The sequence below is a fragment of the Psammomys obesus genome, unplaced genomic scaffold (assembly GCF_907164565.1).
Source record: "Psammomys obesus unplaced genomic scaffold, mPsaObe1.curated_primary_1811, whole genome shotgun sequence".
Classification (NCBI taxonomy): Eukaryota; Metazoa; Chordata; class Mammalia; order Rodentia; family Muridae; genus Psammomys; species Psammomys obesus.
Window position 1 is genome coordinate 14,209,025 of NW_026585691.1, and position 13,406 is coordinate 14,222,430.

Sequence of the window (13,406 nt, forward strand, 5' to 3'; positions counted from 1 at the left end):
CCGGTCGGCTTTTGATAAATCCTAACAATCGTTTTCTCATGACCCGGATTTTATTTTGGGACGGAGACCTCTCAGTCCTCATTCGCTGGTAGCCAGGCCACCGGCGGACGCCCACCGGCCGAGGCCCCGCCCCCTCCCGAGGCCCCGCCCCCCGTGACCCGCCCCCGACCCGCCGCGCTGTTCCCCGCCCCCGCCGCAGCCTATAAAATGCGGAGCGCGGCGCGCGGAGCGGCGGGCGCGGAACTGGGCATGCTCGGTGTCCGCGCAGCTTCGGGTCGCAACTAGGAAGCCCGTGCACGACACCGGCAGAGCCGAGTGGAGCGCTGCCGCGGCGGCCTGGGCCGCGGGGCAGGCGTGGGAGCGCGAGACCGGGCGGCGGCGAGAGACCCCCCCGTCCCGGGCCGTCCACCCGCGCGGCGGGGTCCGAGTCCGAGTCGGAGCGGGAACGGACGGGACGCCCGCCGCGCGGCCCTCGCGAGCCCCCGGGGCGGAGCCGCGGCCGGCAGGAGGACGCGGCCATGGGGCTGCTGTCCCAAGGCTCGCCGCTGAGCTGGGAGGAGACCCAGCGCCACGCCGACCACGTGCGGCGGCACGGCATCCTCCAGTTCCTGCACATCTACCACGCCGTCAAGGACCGGCACAAGGACGTGCTCAAGTGGGGTGACGAGGTGAGCCCGCGCGCCTTTGTTCGGCCAGGCCGTCCGCGGACCCGCCGCCGGCCGAGCGGCGCTGCGGCTCCGGAGTCATTCATTCGTGCTGGGGCGACCGCCGCTCGGAGGCCGGGACGGGCCGAGCGGGAGCTGTGGTGTGAGTGTCGATCTCCCGCCGTCCCGTCGCACGGTACGCCGTGGAGATAAGTGAGGACCAGACTAACTGGCCCCCGTCGGCTTGCTGTCACGGCTCAGATCTCCGGGGTGTCTGCTTCGGCCCTCCATCATCTAGGTTCTTTTCTTAAACTGTCACGCCTCACACCTGTCCGCAAACTTCATTGACACATGCAGTACCAGGGCGTGTGCCTGTCCTGAAGAACCGGTGGCTTCGTGATCCCGTTTAACTGAACGCTTACCACTTAAAGGTTAGGTAAGGCTGGAGAGATCCTTCAGCTAAGCGTTACCAACCAGTGCTAAAACTGGTGCGACGCCGAAACCGTTGTTATTTTTCTATAGTTTTGCTCGCTCCCTAAAGCACACACGCATACGCTGATAGAAGATACATAAAGTTAAATTGATCTCTTGAGGAGTCAGTCCCTTTGTAGTGTATCTGTTTGCCCCAGATACGGTGCCACTCCTATAATTTAACTTTTAGTCAATATTATCATCCTGGGGCTAAGTTTCAGAGTGCTTTCTGTACGTAATGTCGGTAGATGATTCTGCCATCTGCAGCTGGAAGAATTATATAAGGACTAATAATTTGCATTTCTACAAAAATTGTCTATCACATTTTTCTCAGGAAAGGGACACACAACATGTTTGGCAGTTCTCCAGTTTTAGTGTAAAGTTTGTTGTGTATTTACAACATTTGACAGTTTCTCATTTGTGTATTGTGTGCCATTTACAGGGCAGGGACATTATGCTTCCTGTTCACCTGTTTTTCCTAGGGCCTAACTGTGAGCCTGGTATTGCTGACAGCAAGTAATTGTGGCATCCTTTAAGGTTTTCTTGGAACTAGCCATTGTTGAGCAATCAAAAATTGATTTTTTTTTTTTTTTTTTTTTTTTTTTTTTTGCATCCTCCAATATTTAACGAAGACTCCATACTCCAGAAAAAGAAAAGGAAGGTGGTTAATGTGTTTCTAATTGTGGTTCTAGGTAGAACTTTATCCTCACATGTTCAGTACAGGTGAAACATAGCTGTTCACTCCAGTGTCCCCTGACTCCTTGCCCTTTCTCTGTGGAACCAGGAACCTCCCAGATCACCTTTTCTCTTTTTAAAAAAAAATGCGCCCCCTGTTGGCAGGAAGGGCATATGCAACTAATTACTTGTTTGAAGAGACTTGCCCTTGCTGAGCAAACCTGGTGTTATGGGGAGCTGCACAGAGGGTAGGACCTGAGTGTACTGCACACATATCCATCATGACAGGCTTTGCTTTAGGGAGAGTTGGTACTAGGATTGCCTTTCTTCCTCCCTACAAAAGGTCAAGGGGAATAGAAAAGCCTGGCAATTCCATGCAGTTGTATTCTGTCTGTTTAGGGGGAGAATGTTGGGCATTTCAGCCAGTTAACACTTTTTCTCCCCTCAGGACAGGGTTTCTCTGTGTAGCCCTGGCTGTCGTGGAACTCCCTCTGTTGACCAGAGATGCACCTGCCTCTGCATCCCAAGTGCTGGGCTTAAAGGCATGCACCACCACTACCCAGTCAGTTAATACTTCCTGAAAAGAGGATGCTGGGTAGGTCTGTTGAGAAGTTGGACTCCAGAGGTGTAATCCTCCAATAATAAGTAGCCTGGCTAACAATGTTCCTTCATTATATGACACCAGGGTGTTCTGTGAAAACTTAGTGACTGCTGGAACTGCATTTCCAAATATTCTGTCATTAGTTACATACAAACCTATAAACTGATTTCCCCCCAACCTTTTAGTGTTGAGAATTTACTTGGAAATAGCCTGACATGGGAAGAATTAGAATTGTGAAAAATTCCTAGAAGATAAGGAGGAAAAGTCCCTACCGTGCTGTTACTCCTGATACTGCATTTGAGTGAAGCCTTAGTCTCGTCCTCCAAGGGGTTCCCTTTCTTGAGTCTGACCTTTGGAGTACAGACACTTAGCCTCCATTGTGGCAGTTCTACACTCTGGCAGTCTCGTGCCCAAGTGTTTGTTGTGATGACAGCCTTATGTACAAGAGCCGGAAGTCAGCACAAGCCCTGTGCACAGTAGGAACTTACTGCCGTGTACGCTGAGGGGATATCTGAGGCCATTCAGCACCCAATCTGTAAGTAGAAGCCTTGCAGAGTAACTGAGAAACAGACTGAGCAGATAAAAGTGGGAGAGGTATGCTGAGTGGTCTGGGCCCTGGAGATGAGGGCTGTTCCTGCTGAGTGGAAGTGTTGTAGACGTAAGATGCCACATTGGATAGGCCTGACGCCAAATACAGCAATGGTCTTCAACCTGTGGGTCACAGCCCCTTTGGGGGTGCATACATACCCTGCATATCAGGGGTTTATATGACAACTCAGAACAGTAGCAAGATTACAGTTATGAAGTAGCAACAAAAATAATTTTGTGGTTGGGGTCACCTACAACATGAGAACTGTATTAAACAGTTGCAGTATTAGGATGGTTAAAAACCACTGTTTTACAGGGTTTGATATCATATCTGTGGGGCCATGGACTTGGAAAAAAACAAGAACTACAGCCAAACCTTAAAACTGGTCATAGTTGTGTTTGGAAGAGAGCCTGCCACTTCAGAAATGTTCGGCTCCATGTATAAGAACAGTGTTTATATCTCCACACCAGAAAGAACTTTGGGTTTAGTGTTCGCCAGACTGACTGTTGGGTCTTGAGCCTGCTTCTTCACTTTCTCTATTTCTTCAACTTTTGCAGTTTGAGTATGGACAATTAGGTCTCTGTGTGTGTATGTTTTGGCTGTGCCCTTTGGAGCCATGGCCGGCTTTGTTTTGGTTTTGTTTGTTTGTTTTTCTTTTTCCTACATGTGCCTATTTCACCTTTAACATGACAGATCCTAACTCTGCATTCAAGGCCAGCCTGGTCTATGTAGTAAGCCCTAGCAGCCAGGGCTACATAGATAGTCCCTGTCTCTAAATAAATAAATAGATAAGATACTGATTCAGGGCTAGGGACATAATTCAGTTAGATAGTTCTTTCCCAGCCTGCATACGGCTCTTGGTGTGTAATCTATCCCCAGAAAACAAAGACTGGTCTGGGAAATCTGAAATGCATATAGCAATAGCTACTATCTCCCCCGACCCCAACACACACACCTTAATATTGCTGTCAGCTGGGCCCAGCCTTTTCAGTTACTTTGTACCAGAATTGAAACCTGATTCTAAAGTTTTAGGTTATTTGCAATGCTTGTCATGTTACCAAATCCCCTTTTACAGCACTCAAGCTGTGCAGGTCCTGGAGCTTTCAGGATCTAATGCAAAAAGCAGATGTGTGAAAGATGTCAGCATGTGCAGGGAGTGAGTAAGTAAAAGTGAACGCATGTTGTTTGACTTAAGTCCTGTCGAGGACCAAAGCCTCAGACTCATGGGAAATTGGCAAGGCCTTTTCCTTTTCTGAGACTGACCTCAAACTGGTCAGCCTCAGAATTGGCAAAGCCTTCCTCTGGTCTGAGTGTGAATGTTGATGTATGTACAAGTAGAATGTTTTACATCCTAAAACTGTACCTACAGAGACCTCCTGCAAGACTAGCTAATTCCCTTCCCGTGGGGAGGTCCTTGGTTGTTACTATAGTTAGTACTACACCATCAGAGTGAGCACAGCCTACCTGAGCACAGCCTTTCTGTACTTGTATCCCTGAGTCTGTTCTTTCTTCATCTCAGCCCCAGATGTAGTAAAGATGAGACCTTTTAAAAATAACTTATATTAATAAAAGTTTTAAAAAATAAAAAGTTTCAATGCAGGAAAAAGAAAACACTTTCAGGTTTTTAACTAAATACAGTAGTTCTCAAAGAATATGCCTTTCCCAAACACAGTTCTTCCAAGTTTCCTCCTTTGTCTCAGTAGTGTGATCAGCAAGCATGCTACCTACTGAGCTATATCCCCAGCCCTTTTTAAAATTTTGAAGCAGGCAGTCCTTGAACTTGTAATCCTCCTGCTTCAGTCTTCCAGGTAGCTGGAGGTGTAGGACTGTGTTACCAGGCCTTACTTTATATCTCATTTAAATAACCAGAGTCATTGTAGGTGAGACAAACCACATTAGTTGTTTTGTTTTGCAACCAGATCTGTTTCATTAGCTTATTATTACTTTATGATGGAAATGTAAAATGGCTCAGCAGCTAGGAGCACTTGTCTTTCCAGAGGACCCAGGTTGATACAGTATCCTCATGGCTTCTCACAGCTACCTGCCACTCCAGTCCCAACACCATCTTCTCACCTCTGAGGATACTGTGCTCGTGTGGTGCACAGACATACACGCACATAGACACAAAATAATAACATGATAATAAAAAATAAAATTGCATTTCAGAACCACATTTATTGATTTTCTAGAAAAAGCTGTTGAACACATCTCATTCCTTTTTTTTTTGAGCTTTATTTATTTTAAACTTTATCTTTAAAAAATGTTAGAAATAAAAAATGTCACACGCGAAAATTAGATTAGATCCAAAGACCCAATGAATTTATATTGCAGGTAGAGTGGTGTCACCGCTCTAGAGGCAGGGCAGCCTGACCTAGGAGAATGGAGCTGATAAATGAGGCGGACAAAAGTCTCATACAATAGCCAACTTTATTCAGAGCATCAGATAATCTATACTCTGGGAGGTAAGAAGGATCACCTGAGTTAAATGTACAACTACAAAGACAAACCATTCCGCAGAAAGGATAGTTTAAACATTTAATTGAATAACGCCAGCAAGCAGTGGTGAGTAATCTGAAGTGAGCTCACTCCTAAACCTGAGGAGCTCAGAAATTCATTCCATGAACAGATAGCGTTTTGAAGAAACTAAGGTCACAAAACTCTTGTCATGTTTTCCTGGAGTTTTCTCACAAGCATTCAGTATTCTCCTCACGTGACTCCATTCTTGGACCGTGTTCTGACAGAATAGCTATTCAGAACATAACCTGAAATTTTATGTTGGATTTTTATATTTTGACATTTGAATGACTGTATAGACTACCAAGAATGAACTAGAACTAGAAAAACAATTAGCTTTATATCCTTTAAATAAAATTAGTTTTATATCCTTTCATAATTTGTATTTGTTACCTGTATTCCCTTCCTTATTCCCTAATATTTAGTTTTTAGTTTTTTAAAATTCTATTTCTACATATTATACTGTGCTTACATGTACATTTATTTACAGATGTTATTGGCTAGATTCCAAATACAAGGGAGAGAGCATGTGGAGTGTTTTCTTTTTGAGATTGTACGACCTCACCTAAGTCCACTCTAACTCTATCCATTTTCCTGCAAGGTTTGAGATCACATTTTTTCTTTACAGCTAAACAGTACTACACACATATACATATGTATGTACACACATACATATATGCATATAAATGCACGTATGTGTATGTAATATGTGTACTAAATTCTCATTATCTATTCCTCTGTTTGAAGGACAACTAGGTTGAGTCCAATTCCTTTCAGTAGTAAATAAAACAGCAATAAACATGTAAATATCTCTGGTAGAGCATGGAGTTCTGTGGGTAAATGTTAGGAGTGAAATAGCTGGGTCATATGGTAATTTTATTATTATTATTTTTTTTTGAGAAATCTTCAAATTGACTTCTGCAATGGCTGTTATTAGTTTTCATTCCCACCAGCAGTGATTCCTTTCCCTCCACATCCTCTCTAATATTTGTTGTCAGATTTATTGATGACGGCCTTCTGACTGGGGTGAGGTTGTATCTCAAAATAGTTTTGATTTGCATTGTCCTGATTGCTAGAGATATTGGCCATTTGTGTTTCTTTTTCAAACAATGGCTGTTACTTTCGTTTGTCTGTTCATTGAATGCCACTTTTATTTTGTTGGTATTTAATTTTTGCAAGTTTTGTGAACTCTGGATATTAACTTCTTATCTGAGGTGAAGATAGTTCATCTCTTAATAAGCATTACAAAAATTCTGGGTTGTGCCCCCCCAACCCCATCTTCCATCCATCCATCCATATTTCATAGAAAAGAAAGGCAACCTGTGTATTGTGTTTGTGTATACACATGTGTTTGTGTTCAGTGTTGCTGCAGTGTTTGTTGAAAGCACTAGCCTTCCTTTGCTTAAGAAGGGGTGCGATACGTAGTTTTATTTCTGGACTTGTTGCACTGTGTACTGACCTGCCTTTGTGCTGATAACATTCTTCCTTGGTTTTATAGAGCATGAAGTCAGAAAATACCTTCTTTCTTTGTTTTTGTTTTTGTTTGTTTCCCTGCTTTTGTTGTTTGTTTGTTTGTTTTTTGAGACATCGTTTCTCTATATAGCCCTGGCTGTCCTGGAACTTGCTTTGTAGACCAGGCTGGCCTTGAACTCACCACAGAGATCTGACTGTCTCTGCCTCATGACTGCTGGGATCAAAGGCATGCACCACCACCACTGCTCTTTGTTTGTTTTTTTAATTAGTTTAGATATTTCCAGATGTATTGAATTTCCATGAGTTTTAGAACCAGATAGGCCATTTGTATAAAAAAAAACAAACCCTCATGAGATTTTGATCTCATTAGGACTCTATTGAGTCTTCATATCAATTTAAGAATTGATACCTAAACAATATTGAATTTCCCTACTCATGAACAAGTAAATCTCTTCTGCACATCTTTAATTTCTTAGCAGTGTTTTGTAGTTTTCAGTGTATTTGTCTTGCACGTATAAAACTGAATGCATTTGCTGAGTGTCTAAGTTTGTCTTTCATTCTTCAACCTTTCTAAATTCACTGTTCTGGACACATTGAATTGTGATAATTCGTGTGGTTCTAGTGATTGCTTTTCACATTTCAGGCCCCTTGCCATTGGTTGACCCCACCTATTTTGAGTGTGCTTTCAATCTTTAAATGACAAGAGTATGCATTAATAATAATTCCTGTATGCGTTAATACTACTTTGGGAATATGATTATTTAGATAGAGGATCTTTTATTTAAAGAAGCTGTTTTTATAGCTAATGAGTAGCTCTGGAAAAGTCTGCATCCTCTACCCAGTATCCCTGGATTATAATTTAGTTGGAGTGTAAATGCCTGTCTCACTTTGGGGTGCTTCTGCATAACATTACTTACTGAGTTCTTTCCTTAGTATTATTTTAATTTACTTATTTTTAAAATTCACTTTACATCCTGGTTGTTGCCACCTCCCTCCTCCTTCCCCCATCTCCTCTTCTTCAGAAAAGGGGAGCTCCCTTTCCCATCCACCCCAGCTCATCAAGTTTCATCAAGACTGAGCCTGTCCTCTACCCCTGTGGCCCAATAACGTAGTCCCAACCAGGGGGAAGTGATCAAAAAGCTGACAAGTGAGTCTGTGTCCAGTGCAGTCTGCACTTCCGTACTAGAGGACACACATGAATTCTAAGCCGTCCATCTGCTACATCTGTATAGGTTGCGTAGGTCCATTTCATGCTTGGTCCTTGGTTGATGCTTGAGTCTCAGAAAATCCCTCTGGGCCATGGTTAGTTAGCCCTGTTGGTCTTCTTGTGGAGCTCCTGTCACCTCCAGATCCTTTTCTCTTTCCTTCCACTTTTCCACAAGACTCCCTAAGCATCACTTAATGTTTGGCTGTGAGTCTCAGCATAAGCATACTACAAGGCATAGACCCAAAGAAGATAAATAACAAGGAGGATCCAAGGGAAGATACATAAATCTCACTTGGAAGGGGAGATAGAATAGACAGAGGTAGCTGCTGAAGAGAAGGAACAAGGTAGAAGAAGGAGCACAGAGTTAAGAGGGTAGAGAACAGACCTGGGGAGAGCGAGGGTGAGGGTACAGAAGGGCTGTAGAGAAAGAGAAACTGAGGGTGGGGACATCTCTGTGACAAGCTGGAGACCTAAGACAGGGTAGGCTCCTGGGAGGATATAAGTGGGACTCAAGCAGTGACTCCTAGTAGCAGAGGCCATAGAGACTGAAGAGGACACTTCTCACTAGAATAGCCTCTTAGTAGAGGGAGGAGAACTCCAACCCACCCACAAAAACCTTCAACCTCAAATTTACCCTGCCTGCAAGATGTGCAGGGATAAAGACAGAGCAGAGACTGAGGGAATGCCCAACCAACGCCTGACCCAACCAGTGACCCACCCTATGGGAGAGCGCCAGCCCCTGACACTATGAATGCTACTCTAAGCCTGCAGACAGGAGCCTGACAGAGCTGTCCTCTGAGAGGTGCTACCTAACAGAGCTTTAGAAGTTACTGAGTTCTTGAGGAGGCTGTGCAGCTTGCTGAGGACTTTTCTCATGTGTTCAGGTTTTGTATTTTTGTTTACAGCTAGAAAATGGAAGCCTCCCCCACGTTGTTTTCCTTCCAGCTCTCTTGACTATACTCTGTCCACACTGGCTGTCTTCCTGGTTCCAAGACATTCAATGACCAAGATTCTGCCAAGCTTTTCTTGCTTGCTTTGGTATCCTTTTGTTTTCATGGTGCCAGAGATTCAAGTCAAGGCTTTGTGTATTCTAGGCAAATGCTTTTAATACTTTTTAACTGTTTGAGAATGTCCTAAATGCCACATAAGTTTTGAAAATTATGGAATGTACACAACAAATAATAGAATTCATTTCCTTTTTCAGTCAGGACTGGGTTTTTACATTTTCTCTGAAGCAACGTGTTTTAAAGGCTACTTTCTGATTGTGTAGCCATGCATGGTAAACTTCTGAAGTTTTTTGTTTATACTAAGTAACTAAAACTTTTTGAGTCTTAACAGCTCTTCTAATTAACAAGCAAAATGAGTGGCCCAAACTGCTCTTCAGAAAAACTGAAACTTTTCTGACATGGTGAAACTTCAAAATCCATATTTCCATGGTGAGCTGCTTTCAAATTCAGGAGTATTTATTGTGAACTTTCTGTATGCTAATGGTTCTCAGTCTTCCTAATGCTATGACCCTTTAATACAGTTCCTCATGTTGTGAGGGCCCCAAGCATAAAATTATTTTTGTTGTTACTTCATAACTGTAATTTTGCTACTGTTCTGAATTGTAATGTTTTCTGATGGTTTTAGCCAATCCCTGTGAAAGGACATTTGACCCCTCCCCCAAAAGGTTGTAATCCACAGGTTGAGAACCATTACTATATACAAATGCTTCCTGTGCTAGGTTAGAAAAAGAGAGAATGAAGAAGAGAAAGAAGCTTGCTGCTTTTGAAAAAGCTGTGGCTGCTGCGTACAAAAGGAGAATAGGCTCTGTTTCTAGAGCTGATTTCTTGCAGCTTTGACAGAGCCAATGCAGGAAACAGGTGGCCAGAAGTTGAGGCTGAAAAGAAGATTGAATCCATTTTCCTAAGGTACTTCTTCATAGGCTGTGTAGGAAGATGAGCGGTGTTGTAAGTTGCTGCATGAGGCTTTGGGGAACAGAAGTGAACAAATGCTTGTTCACCCAGATAAGGCACAGGTGGCAGACCAAAGAAACAATCCCACTCAAGTCCAGCTTGACAAGCCATTGATTGTGCTTATTGGGATCACTTAAAAGGAAGATAGAAGGCAAGGACTGACACACATGAATTCACCCATACATGTTACATACAGAAAATCTTGGATGTTATTTTTCTTTTTCTTAATCTCTTTGGAATTAATGACAGGAGTCGGGAAGTGGGTTTCTTAGTGCATTATGGCGCTAGTCATGGTCATCAAGGATCTGTGAAGCCTCACTTCTCTGCAGTGCTGAAGATAGTTAGAGGTTAACAGCAGTCGCCCACTGTAGCTCAAAAGTTAAAAGAAAAAAAACCTCATGGAGTTTATTTTCTGAGAGCTGCAAATCTCACACACACCTGAGGAGGAATTAAATGCTACTTTATTGCCTATCGCTCTTCAGTAGTCCTGCCTGTACTGTCTAGGGCTTATGGTCCTTTGGCCCTTTTAATCAAGTAGAATAAGAGCCAGATGTCCTGAAAGCACAGAGTTCATTCACTTCACTCCCAGCTCCTACACAGAGATCACTTATTCTGTACTCAGCTCTGAAGAGCTTAGTTATCTAGTTGTTTGGCTCAGAATGAACTACAGAAAATGGATTGAATGAATTGAGGTAAAAAGGAGCAGGAGTCAGTTTGGACACCCCGTGCAACTCCAAGTGTCTTGCTTCATTATAAGTAAAAAAGAAATGTAATAAGTTAGAAACAAAACAATTCAAAGAATCAATGAAACCAAGAGCTGGTTCTTTGAGAAAATAGAGATAGATAAGATAGACAAACCCTTAGCCAAACTAACTAAAAGGCAGAGAGTAACTATCCAAATCAGCAAAATCAGAAACAAATACAGGGACATAAATACAAACACTGAGGAAATTCAAAGAATCATTAGGTCTTACTTCAAAAGCCTATACACCACAAAATTGGAAAACCTAAATGAAATGGAGAATTTCTTGATCGATTCCACTTACCAAAGCTAAACCAAGATCAGGTAAATAGATTAAACAGTCCTGTATCCCCCAAGGAAATGGAAGCAGTCACCAAAAGTCTCACTGCCAAAAAAAAAGCCCAGGGCCTGGTGGTTTCAGCACAGACCCTCAAAGAAGAGCTAACTCCAATACTCCTCAAACTATTCCACAAAATAGAAACAGAAGGAACATTACCAAACTCATTGTATGAAGCCACAGTAACCTTGATACCTAAACCACACAAAGACCCAACAAAAAAGGAGAACTTAAGACCTATCTCTCTTATGAACATTGATGCAAAAATACTTAATAAAATACCTGCAAACCAAATCCAAGAACACATAAAAGATATCATCCATCATGACCAAGTAGGCTTCATCCCAGGCATGCAGGAGTGGTTCAATATATGGAAATCCATCAGTGTAATCCACCATATAAACAAACAAAAGGAAAAAAAACCCACATGATCATCTCCTTAGATGCCAAAAAAGCATTTGACAAAATCCAACACCCATTTATGTTTAAAGTTTTGGAGAGATCAGAGATACAAGGCATATACATAAACATAGTAAACACAAAATACAGCAAGCCTATAGCCAACATTAAACAAAACAGAGAAAAATCAATCCCGCTGAAATCAGGGACAAGGCAAGGCTGCCCTCTTTCTCTGTATCTTTTCAACATAGTACTTGAAGTCCTAGTTAGAGCACTAAGACAACTAAAGGAACTCAAGGGAATACAAATTGGAAAGGAAGAAGTCAAAGTATCACTATTCGCAGATGATATGGTGGTATACTTGAGTGACCCCAAAAATTCTACTGGAGAACTCCTTCAGCTGATAAACATCTTTAGCACAGTGGCTAGATACAAAATTAACTAAAAAAAAAAAAAATCAGTAGCCCTCCTGTATACAAAAGACAAAAGGGCTGAGAAAGAAATTAGGGAAACAACACCTTTTACAATAGCCACAAATAATATAAAGTACCTTGGTGTGACTCTCACCAAGCAAGTGAAAGACCTGTTTGAAAAAAAAAAACTTCAAATCTCTGAAGAAAGAAATTGAAGATATCACAAGATGGAAAGATCTCCGATGTTCATGGGTCAGTAGGAATAACATAGTGAAAACGGCCATCCTGCCAAAAGCAATCTACAGATTCAATGCAATTCCCATCAAAATACCAACACAGTTCTTTACATAACTTGAAAGAACAATTCTGTTTCATATGGAAAAACAAAAATCCCAGAATTGCTAAAACAATCCTGTACAATAACAGATCTTCTGGAGGTGTCTCCATCCCCGATCTCAAGCTGTGCTATAGAGCAACAGTAATAAAAACTGCATGGTACTGGCGTAGAAACAATAGTGGATCAATGGACTCAAATAGAAGACCCAGAAACAAACCCACACAACCACAGATACTTGATTTTGGGAAAAGAAGCTAAAACAATACAATGCAAAAAAGACAGCATCTTCAACAAATGGTGCTGTTCTAACTGGATGTCTACATGTAAAAAAAATGCAAATAGATCCGTATTTATCACCCTGCACAAAATTAAAGTCTAAGTGGATTAAAGACCTAAAACATAAAACCAGACACACTAAATGGGTTAGAAAAAAAAGTGGGGAAGAGCCTTGAACTCACAGGAGACAACTTCCTGAACAGAACACCAACAGCACAGGCTCTATGATCAACAATCAATAAATGGGACGTCATGAGTCTGAAAGCTTCTGTAAAGCAACAAAATGACAGTTCTGTAATGCAACAAAAATGTCATCAGAATAAAATGACAGCCTACAGACTGGGAAAGGATCTTCACTAACCCCATGTCTGGCAGAGGGCTATTAGCCAGGATATATAAAGAACTCAAGAAGGCAAGCTGGTGTCCTGCGAACAGAGGAGCATACAGTTGCCTTCAGAGTCCCACTCATGTACATGGAGAAGTTTGTAAGCCTGTGTTCTGAAGGGGTAACTCTGGATAACAAGATAGCCTTAGATTAAAGGGGCTTCTGGGAAAGCAGAGTAGATAAGGTACCGTGTTACAGTGCGGGTGGCCACGCGGGGGAGGGGCCATCGTATGAGGCCTACGAAGGTCTCTTGAAGAAGTGAATGATGCAGGAGTGCTGTGGCTACCTGCATGCTTACCTGGGAAGCAGAAAAGCACGTGTACCTGCAGCATGGTGGTAAGGGATTGGGTGGAGGATGGGAAGCAGAAAAGCACGTGTACCTGCA

At 42.7% G+C, this 13,406-nt stretch overlaps 1 protein-coding gene across 1 annotated transcript in view; it reads left to right on the forward strand.

Moving 5' to 3' along the window:
- Nucleotides 1-238: 238 nt before the first annotated feature.
- The window catches only part of Gclc (glutamate-cysteine ligase catalytic subunit), a 42,374-nt gene continuing 29,206 nt past the window's right edge, over nt 239-13,406 (forward strand). Inside the window, exon 1 of the mRNA XM_055598718.1 lies at nt 239-668. Coding sequence (XP_055454693.1) covers nt 519-668 — 150 coding nt within the window. The 5' untranslated portion in view covers nt 239-518. The remainder of the gene's footprint in view (nt 669-13,406) is intronic.